Genomic DNA, 11,048 nt, shown 5'->3' with positions numbered 1-11,048 from the left:
GCTGTTCTAAGGCGCAGGCTACTAAAGGCTCGAGGCGGCAACACATTTTAGTAGCCACAATTAAAAAAAAATACACATTTTCTGTTTTTTTGGCGCTTCTATTAAGTACATGTATCTAAGGTACTTCTATACCCTCCATCATAAAACCACTAACAGCAGCTAGAAGTGGCTTGCTTCTCTGGTCTGAACTGGCTTGAGTTAGATGTACAATCTGAGGCTTTGTGTGGGGATTTGCATTCAGTTGCAGTCTTTGCATAACAAGCTCTTCCAGACACCGCTTAAACTTGCACTTCAATACAATTATTTTGATCACTAGAGAAACGAGCTTTGATAGCTGACAAACGTATCTGAACGAACAAAGGTGCACACACTAGCACTGTACAAAAAATACATTTTATTTTTGCCTAATGTACATTTTATTTTTGCCTAATGTACATATCAAAAAATACCCAACATTGAAATTAAGCAGTACTTTAGTACATGCTTGGTTGGAGTGGTTGGGTACAAAAGGCTTCAGAGTGAACACATCTTTTGAAGCAGCAGTTAAGAAAATGCACATATAGACATCACTTTAGGGAACTTCATACCCCTCTGTCCCACGCACACCCCCACCCCATTAAAAGATCTTTGGTTTTTTTTCTCTTGATAACCCCAATACCCATTTTCAGTCACATTAACTAAAACCTAGTGCACATAGTGAAATGAGTGTGTGCTAAAGCAGCACTTAAAAAAAAAACGTATTTGCAATTTCGACCGTTCTCAGGCAATTCCATGCGTATCTGCTATTTTGCTTAACATTGTGTGCTACATTCAGCTATGCAAGTGGAGGTCCAGTGTTTTATATTCGACATGGTATGGGGTTATCCTGTTTATAAGACAACCTCTTACTTGTGGACATGAGGCAGCAGGAATTGAGGCGCAGGGAGACCGTGATCACACAATTTGCAGAAGCGAGGAAGGTGCAATAAGTGACCATATATATTGGCCTCACAGCTAATAACAGAACCAACTAAAACATCTGGCAGTGTCTTTACACACAGCTAAATAATACAAATCGAGCTGGGTGTTAGGTAGAAACCACATCTTTACCAATAAAAGGATGCACCGCAAAGCTGCAGCCTTGGTCCCTCACCGCAAGTAATGCAGCACGAGTGTGAACCCGGCTTATTGTGCTGCCTTTCATTCAAAGGCCAATCTTACCAGCTGTTTATTTTAGCAGAGGGAAACTTTTTAAGATTGCTTACTTCACGTAACTGGTCCAAGTGGCCCAGGGAGATTTAACATTTCACATTATGTGGGGAGGTAGGATTCTACTTACTATATCTCGGAGTACACTTTCAAAGGCACTTACAGATGAAATGCACCTATGACAATATTCAGTCAATTTCTCCTGATCGTCCTTGACAGGTTCACGCATTGAAAAGTATACAGACCCCTTTTCAGACCCTCAAAACCCAATCACCACCGCAGTTAAGCTTTTACTTTAACATCTAAAACCTTATAGTGTTAGAATTGTGATCCATCCTTTCGTTACAGTGTTTGGTAATTTTCATAATGGGTCCATTTTTAGATGGTTGCTTGGAGATCTCACCCTTTAACATTGCAAAAAATCTGTTCCTGCTAAAAATATGGAAAACATTAAGTGAGTATATATATATATATATATATATATATATATATATATATACACATATACACATATACACACACACATACACGCATATTCAGGCACAGACACACACAGAACTAAATCTAAAAGACATCTGCAAATGAGCATGAAGAGAGTGGTATTCCACCTCGATTCTGCAGTACCCAAAATAAACAGGTAGTAAAACATGAACAGCAGTACAACGAGGGGTATTTCGCCTCCATCTTACATTCAGCAAACAAGAGATAAGGTTCCGCGCCAGGCTGTCTGGACATCCTTATTATAAAGTGTTCCGGCTGAAAGCCTGTAGTGCAAACATATGAGCCCAAAATATAGCCGAACCTATTCTAGAGTGTACTGTAACTGGCAAAACGAACCAGCCAGAAATGAAATCATTTTGCAGTGGCTATTTTTTTTTTTAGCAAACATTTCACCATTCTGTACTGCTTTTGTCTCCTTGTGACTGATTTACTGGGGCGGGAAGGCTGAAATTATTCTTCAGTTCTTCGTGACCTTTGTCTGTGCTGCGTCCCTGGGAAATGCTGTCATCGCCGTGCGCGAGCCCGGAGGATGAACTGCAGAAAGGAAGGAAGAAAAAAAAAAAAAAGGAAATTGGTTTTCACAACACACTCAAAGCCTGAGTAGCAGAGGAGAACTTTAATTATCTTTAGTCACAAAGACAGGAAATTTGGACTTTTAATTAGCCATTTGGAGTGAAGTTGGCTATTTTTTTAGCTCGATAATTTAAAGGCAAATAATTCAAGTCTGACTAAATGAAATTCACGTAATCAGAATGCAGATAATTGAATTTCCACGGCATTCATTAATTCGGTGTGGAGGTGTGTGAAGAGCTCTGTGATGAGCTGTCACAGCTCAATAAAGTTCCAGTCAATTATTTTTTTCATTACCACATCTGCACAATGTGATGGCATGTACACGGCTCGGCGCAGTACCTTTCCGAATCGGAGTCCGAATAATTCTTTGTTGGGCCTTCCCCGTTTTCTGCAGGAAACCGTCGATTCGAGGAGGCGAACTTGCGAATGGCCTGGGCGACCGTATACGTGGTGTGTCCCGAGACGCAGGCCTCGATGTCATCGGTGCTCAGCTGGCTTTGCAGGAAGAGATGGAGCCTGCTGTCCGAGAGCAGCAGGGGGCTCTGCAGGACCCTGGAAGGAGAGAGGCCGCGTGTCAGGAAGAGGCAGGTACACGCAATAACTTATTCGCACACGCACAGGTATAAGTAGACCATGTAATTACCCATTTTACACAATCACAATTAGACCTATGGCTGATACCGCATAATTACTTTCGTACTTATGGTTAATACCGCTTAATTGCTTTCAAATACTATAAGCAATGCATTAGCTATCACCAAGCCAAAGAAGCAATATGTATATTCCACTACAGATAATGAACTGGTTAAAAAAACGAAAAAAGGACGAGCATTAGGAACTTGTGCAGTCACCTCAATTTAGCACTGGTATTAGCCATATAAAACTCACTTTTACACAAAAGAACATAAGATAGAGTAAAATAGAACGTGCGAATATGTGTGATATGGCTAAAAAAATTGCAATCTAATCAAGACCAATATTTTAACTGTGTGCTTTCCTCTTGTGTTTTTATTCCCTACAGGCTCCATGTGTACGACGGCAACACGCCATCTTGTACATTCAATTTGTCAAAACACTTCCTCGGTGGAGCTAATTTAAGACATTTTAGGGACCGATTCATCAATCTCAGGGGCAGGTACAGTAACAACACAAACTAGGAGAGCCTGGTGAATCAGCAGATCAGATGCACAGATCCATGTGGGACCTAGATGGCTGGGTGGGTGGGGAATCCACTCAACATTACATCCTTCAGAGGTGCTATAAAGGTGAGTAACAAAAGATGCTGTCAGCACCTACAGATCATTCTCTGGCAGAGCACACTTCTGTTGCGACACTGCGAACACACATGTGATGCTGGCATTCAGCTGTCAATCAACCTGCCATCCAACAGAAGATGTCTGCTTAGCCTGAACTGAAGTGGAACCCAAACTCAGGGGTTGGCAAGGAGTAGTCGGCACTGCATGTAGGATTCCAAACGATGAAGCTCCTGAAACCTCCATTCATTTTAAAACCCTGCTTTCTACATCTGTCCATGCCACATATCCCAACCCAAAGCACTTCCTTCGACTTCCCATAAACTTGTGCTATGTTTATTTGCAAAGCGCACTATCACCCGCGAGGATATCCTGGTGCTAAGCAGGTGGTTAAGCTTGCATTTACATTTTTTTCACTAAAACAACACTTTCACAAATATACTTATTACGGATGCTCTTTTGCACACAGCATATTGAGATCTGCAGCGAACTGGAATTAGATCAGCTCTGACGCCCTGCATGACAATGGTCACCTCAGCAGTGCACTCTGAATTTATTTTAGGCCAAAGCCGGTCTTACTTAGACTCCCGGCAGGAAAATTGCTGGAGATAAGCTGAATGAAGAGCAATCTGGGGAATGTAATTCCAGCTAGTATGCCAAACATACCTCTCTAATCTACACAATTGCATAAAAGGGGCTGCCATACATTTCTAGGAAAAAGCATACAATGACTTTAGAATCATTAGTAGTCATTGGAAGTTTAATATTGGCTTCGATTTGTATAGAAAGTATTTAGGATTATGTAACAACGTTTTTAGTTCTTGCCCACAGACAAAATTCAGCAGTTTGTTGTTGAGAGACTCAATGTGGACAACAGCAATACTTAGAGTGGACTTTAGGTCAGCCCACTGCTAATCACTGGTTGTTGTTTTTTTTTACAATCTCTCATGCTAGCTTCTTATTTGATGGCTTTCCTTCCACTTCATGTGTTTGTCCCTCTCTGGAGCATAGCTTCTTTACCATCCTTTTGATTGAATGACTTGCATCCTTAAACTGGTTGCATTCAGGAAACAACATTTTTATTTTACTGTTTGCACTCCTAGGCAGTGCATGTGCTTTCTTGCTCTGGGATTCTTTCCTCTCAGTGATACTTCTCCCTTCTCCCCTGTGTCTCCTTCGCTCTACATGTTTCTTTCCATTCCGAGCTCGTTGTTGAATCCTTCACCTCTCCTACTCAACGTTTTTGTATAACTCCCCAGCCCCTCTGTTGCTCACAGCTGCAGCTCATTTTTAGCATAGACTTGCTCTCCCATGCCCTTTTCCAAGGGCTGTCATTTTGTTCGAATGCCATTTGTTTATGAAAGTGCACTTTCACATACCCCTTATTCAATTTTTTTAACAATTTACTGCTCCAAAGCATTTTTCATCCTAGATCAGCAAATAATAATAATTTTAAAAAGGCCACAGGCATCAGGATGTTTGCATAAATCATGACCATTACCAGGAAATGCATAATGATGCTTACAAGTATCAACATGAAACTTTTTTGCCAATAATGTTCAGCATTGACAATAACCATTTTGATTTTTAAATTTTCCGATGCTAAACAGGATCATTAGAACACATTTGCAAAGGCAGTGTGCCCGCATTGGCACAACTTCAAGGCAAAATCTATTGGCTTTGCCAATGTTTGTTAGAAACTGTAATGTTTGCTTTTTACACCGCGTCTTGGAGTGCAGAGGGCTGTATCGGTAAGTACAGGGTCACCTGCAGATTAAGAGTTCCCTACGAAGGAGGGTCCCATAGGGATGTCAGAACGGGGTTTACTTTGAGTTGGTGTTTACTGTTTGGCCCACTACCTCTAATTTTTGGGGACAGAGCCTATTTTTAATTCATGAGACTTTGACCCAGAACAGGAGAGAAAAGCAGAAAAGGAGAAAACAGGAGGAAGAAAATGACGGAAAAACAGGGATGAAAAAACCTGCAGGAGCGAGATACAGGGACCCGTAAGTGTAGGATGGTGGACGCAACAGGCATGGGATCGGATGAAGGTTTGACCGCATTGGTTATTCAGCATTCCAGACAATCAGCATAGACGCCTGGGGGCTTCTGAGGAAAAACCTTGGGCACTGGTACTTGTAATCTACAAATGAAATGTTTGAAGCCGAGACCACCCTCACTTGACAGCAAGGGAAGTCAGAGGTTAGCTGTGCTAGCATTGGGGGGCTTCCACACTGTTGCGTCTGGTGGTTGGATCGAAGTCTGTCTCTCCCTTTCTCCAGTGTCTGTGCCAAGAAGTATCTTTTGCCATGTCCGCACATTTTAGAAGTCAATTTCTCACAGCCTCTTGTATTTCTTCTGGCTATAGTGGCATAGTTTGCGTCTCTTTGACCCAAAGTCTCTGGTGCCCTTCTCCCAGAATCGGTCTCTCCCTGCTGCAGTGTGGGAAGCTTGTGCTTTTAATGCACACAATCCATTGTCTCACTGGTTGCTAAGAAGGTGGCTTGGGGAGGGTAAAGGTGCTGCCGCAGTCATCGACAGGGAATGGGATGACAGTTTTTTAGTGGAAGAGTTGTTTACCAGAGGAAAGAGAGCCCTGAGATCCAAGAGAGATGGGAAGATTTGTAGATGCGCAAGATCTAGGCCGGCTGCTTCTTCAGCCACCCCAGAAAACAGATGATCAGTGGTAAGAGGTGATAAAAGTAAGGTGATGATAGCAGGAGAACTGTAAAACAGCAGGGACTGGAGCACGCAGTCGGTTGATAGCTGGGGGTTGTGAGATCTGGATCAGGTTGTGTGAGTGGGCATTTGCCAAGGTGTGGTGTTTGTACAGGAAGATGTGTGGGAATGAGAGGTGGGCTTCCCGTGGCTATACAGCTTACCCAAGTAATAAGCAGGAGGGTTGTAGGACTTTTTACTTCTAGGCCAAAATAAAAAAAAAACACACTGTCAACAGTTTGTATCCCCTGAAGGGATCCTTAAAGAAGGGATTCCACCAAGGTCATGTGACTTCATCTCTAGCACAAACCACCACTTTCCGGCATTGGACAGCTTCGAGAATGGTGGAAGAGGTAGGTGCAATAAAGTAAAGACCTCTAGCATTGGGATAACAGACCATGTTCGTGAATGACCTCGGCCTCATTCCATAAGAAGACCCTCACAAAACTTCATGATTCGCTGTTCTCTACATAGGATTACAAGTCCCAGAATCTTAAGTGAAACGTGTCCTGAATTTGGAGTGACTTGATTCATATATACACCTCTGACAGAACACATTTCCCAGAATGCACTCCATCTCACCCAGTACATGAATCCACACAGGACTACATGCCGCAGAATGCTCTCTTCATGCATTACAGGTGCCACACAAGGGCACCCGTCTCAGAAAGGGCATTATCCTGCTCTGAGTAGACCCTCCTCTTACCCGACGCGCTTCAGCCTCAGGTGAAATGGTGAAGGAGGCTGTCTTGCGGAGTAGAGCGAGTCTTACACCATCACCCGTTGGAGCCAATACAGAGACACAATTTTACCTTTGTACGCTTTGACTAACTAAACTCAAAATGAAGAAAAAAGGGGTTGCATCTCAATTATTTGGAAACCAACAGAAGTTCTTTAATTCAGGTAGTATACCAACGTAACTAGTCTACCTGGTGCCCTCGAGCTGCTACAGTCCAACACGAACACGACAGTCTAGAGGGCAGCTAATAAATTAGACGCACTTTACTATAGAAATTTCATTTACATTACATAACCAATCTGACCCTTTCTAGTCGACCCTCTGCTGTCGAAAACCTGCAATCATTCGATTTTCGGGGGTTGTTGTTGGGGTGGGGGCTGGGGGGCGGGGGAGGGGGGGTTGTCTCGCTTACTGTTTTGGCAGAAGGGTGTGGAAATGTGAGAAGAATCCATAACCATTCACCAGATCTTTATCTGGCGGCCTGGCAGCTGACAGACTGCCTGCAGGGCTTAGTTATGGCTGCCAGGAGGTAGCGTAGCAAAGCTTCAAAGCAGGACTTCTGGCAGCATGTGGCATGAGCAGAAGACAAAGGGCGTCCATGCCCCTGCCGGCACTCATGACCGTCTCAGAGGAATGGCAAAGTCTAAGACCAGGAATATTACCAATGTACGCCTAATGCAGCTGGCACCAAGGAGCAAATGTCATCTAGTGTTAGTTATTCAGGAGTCTGTTGCCAGTCTCAAGGTTGACATAAGGGGGTTCTTCTGCTTCCACCTGTGCTCTGCTAGTACAACAGAGAAAAACGATGCCAAGCTATTTCACACTGGAGGGCCACAAGGTAGAAACAAATCCTCACTGGGTTGCAAAAACAACATTCTTACAACTCACACTTGCTTGAACTCGGCTCGCAAATTATTTCTTAAATTCAAACAAAAAAGTAGAACAAACAATCATTTAGGAAATAGCCAAGAGCATTTACGGCAAGTAGTTAAAACATCAAACATCATACCGGTGGGACATGCAAATTCTAGCAGACCTAAAGCCGTTCTAGATGAGACTAAAGAGGCAGGAGTAAATGAGGTGAAATCTGGGACACAAGATGAAATGGGGAGCAAGACAACCGAATGATGTAAAGTCAATATTGGGAACTTTCAGATGCATAACAACAGTGGTCAATCCAGGATGCAGAAGTAAGGTCTTTTGTAGAGTTCTCAAGTTCCTGCAGCATTCTGCATCCCAGAAAGGTATTTTGAAGGATGCCTCTTTTTTTCTTTAACTGAAAATGTCGCAATTCACATTTTTCTCACTTCATCCTTTTGAAAGCATCCTCCACGCCTGATCCCTGACACTCTGACACCCCTGGTGCAGTCTTCCACCCTTTGTCACCAGGGTCCCTTTCCATCCTGTCGACATACCCTAATTCTCCTTTTTTTCCTTGATGAGTGATCTGATTCTGAAATGGTCTTAGGACTGCATAAGCCAAGTACAAGCAACCAACATGACAGCACTCAACATTCCAATAGGCAACTACCATGACTGTCTACCCCAAGTTTCCGAGTAGCCCATACCAGCAGTGATTCATTCAGTTTACAATAAATACAGCCTAGCTCAAAGTACACAAATCCCAAGCAAGACATCACAACCATGCCCGATTCCCAGTTATACTGTTCTCCTCAAGCCTTATATGTGCGGAAGAACTGTAGGTAAGTGGGTCAACATTCGCATGGAAAACAGTAATGGGAGAACAAGTGCTAGCCCATGCAGAACCTCATCTAAGGAGGGAACGCAATAACTATTGCGTTACATGAATAATATGCATTCATAAAGCTAAAGACAGAGTCTTTCACTTGTCTAATAAATGCCCTTTCTCAGCTGTATTCAACTTACTGCAATAAGTCACATAAGTCCCCAGCAATCTTTACATTATATCAATTTGTATTACTTTGTGGTCAATATATCCTTCAAATTAATATCTGTGCAATATCAACGGAACAAGCACTTTTTGAGCAATCTAGCCACTTAAAGAAAATCAGTGGACTATGGCAACTCCAAGTCACACCTTTTTACCAGAATTAAGTGTGCCTGCTGATATACAAGTATGTACTTTTACCACCACCAGTGGAATGCAACAGTTGCGAGGCTTGGGGGGAAAAAAGCTATTAAACCGTGTGTTTAAAAAGACCATCACACATTTTCATACAGCACAGATTCAGCCAATACCTGTAGGATTTACAAAATCAAATGTATTGCTACACCAGATGGTTCAAGTGCTTATTTGTCAACTGTGGACGTTCACAGAAATGTTATTTTTTGTTTTTACTCATTTTCTCCCAGCCTAAGGTTTAACACCAGAATGAGGAAAAAAATCCAAAAGGGAAATCGCAACAGAGGGTATTATTAAAAGCGTTCAGCAATCTAATGGATTTCGTAACTGAAGTTACCATCAGGATTACAGGCGATGCATGAACACCATGGCACAAAGCGCTCATGGAAGAAAGGGAAAAGGGTTAATCGCAACGTGAATGTCGGAATCAGTGCGGACACTCCGATGTGCAAGTTTCTGCAACTCCAGAGGCCCTTGATACCTGTGGAAGGGCGTTTCGCCTAGGTTAATAACTGGCACATTTTTATATTTCAAGTGACTTTTGTAACCTTTACATACATTCAATAAAATGTTTTACAGCACGCGTGGATGTACCTACCTAGTTCAAATCACACATTTCAGTGCCAAAGTAACGTTTTGAACTTAAAAAAACAGAAATTCAACAAATCAAGTTAGCCAAGCTAACTATAACTTCAGCCCACGCCACGTGCCCCCTTCCCAGAGTCTAAGAGGCCCCATAACACCATTCCCCAGATCTGAATTGCATAATTAAGGGGAGGGGGCGTGCTTCACCCCCCTTCTTAAGCCTTTTAGGGACCAGAGGTGGGTACCCAACTGGGACATCCACAATACACAAATTGGGGGGAGCACCATGGCGCCAGGCTCCCTGTATGGTGCGGGAGCTGGCATTGCTCCGGCGCAAGGGGAATAGCTGTCTATGCTTGCTCCCTGCGGGCAGGAGCATTTTCCGTTTCCCTGCTTGCAGAAGCGTGGGTTGGGAAACAGACATCTGCACCCACCTAACAGCAGCATGTTTAAAATTCCTGCCAGGTGGGAGCAGACATGCCTTCCCTGCACGTCCTGCTGCAGGCAGGGAAGGCATGTTTGCCCCTGCCTGGTAGAAGATTTAAAAATGCTCCCGCCAGGTGGGAGCAAACATATGTTCACTGCCCTCACTGATGTGGGCAAGGAATCTACTGTCCTTCACAGGACAAGGGACTAAATCCGCAGAGTCCTGTAATGGTTGCCAGCAAAAAAAATTCATGCTGCTGGCGGCCAATGCCCCCAGAGAAAAAAACAAGCTCCCTGGGCCAATCAGTACGCTTAATTTTTTTTACTTGGGTTAAGCAGACTTTCACGAGAGTCCCTCGAACCCGACAACCCAGATATACAAATAACTTTTAACCTTAATTTCTCAAAAACTACTGAACAGATTTACACAAAATCACAAAAAGTATGCTTTCTGGACCAAAATCTAGCTTCCTGACAAATTTGGTGTATTCCATTCAGCAGTTTTTGCAGTAGCACTTCTTAAAAAAGTCTATGATAAATGCATGGGGATTTTGCCACTGATTAATAGTACATTGCCAAGTGCGAGGCTAGACGAGCACGCAATTAGGGCCCGGCCCCCCGGCCCACGCAACGCCATTGGCAGGCCTCGCCACTCGCCCTTGCCTCTAATAGAGAGGATTTGTAACTCCCACCCACCCGTCCCTTTAAGGAAGTAGTTCGAAGGGGTGTGTTGCGGAGAAGAGACATTGGACCATTGAAAGAGACTTACAAAAGTGAGGGGAGTTCGCCTCGCGCACTCCCTAGGCCAGCACTGAGGGGAGAGAAGGTAAGCTCTCCGCAGGCGGATGGAGGCCACCGGCTGGGGAGGCTAGGACGTCAGGTACGAGCCTCCAGGCAGCCTGGTGGACGAGAGGTGGGGCCCTGGAAATGGCAGACAAGAACCCGAGGGCTGGGGCCCATC

At 43.7% G+C, this 11,048-nt stretch overlaps 1 protein-coding gene across 4 annotated transcripts in view; it reads right to left on the bottom strand.

The window, feature by feature from the left end:
* Positions 1 to 374: 374 nt before the first annotated feature.
* Positions 375 to 11,048, bottom strand: part of SNX10 (sorting nexin 10) — a 404,844-nt gene continuing 394,170 nt past the window's right edge. For all 4 annotated transcript variants that reach the window (XM_078663466.1, XM_078663469.1, XM_078663468.1 and 1 more), the window contains 2 exons: positions 2,602 to 2,814; positions 375 to 2,223 (listed from right to left, as the gene is read on the bottom strand). In XM_078663466.1, the coding sequence (XP_078519592.1) occupies positions 2,079 to 2,223; positions 2,602 to 2,814 (358 nt within the window). In that variant the 3' untranslated portion in view covers positions 375 to 2,078. The remainder of the gene's footprint in view (positions 2,224 to 2,601; positions 2,815 to 11,048) is intronic.

Source organism: Lissotriton helveticus, chromosome 10 (assembly GCF_964261635.1).
Source record: "Lissotriton helveticus chromosome 10, aLisHel1.1, whole genome shotgun sequence".
Lineage (NCBI taxonomy): Eukaryota > Metazoa > Chordata > Amphibia > Caudata > Salamandridae > Lissotriton > Lissotriton helveticus.
The sequence above is the reverse complement of the archived record's forward strand: the minus strand, read 5'-3'. Positions and strand labels throughout refer to the sequence as shown.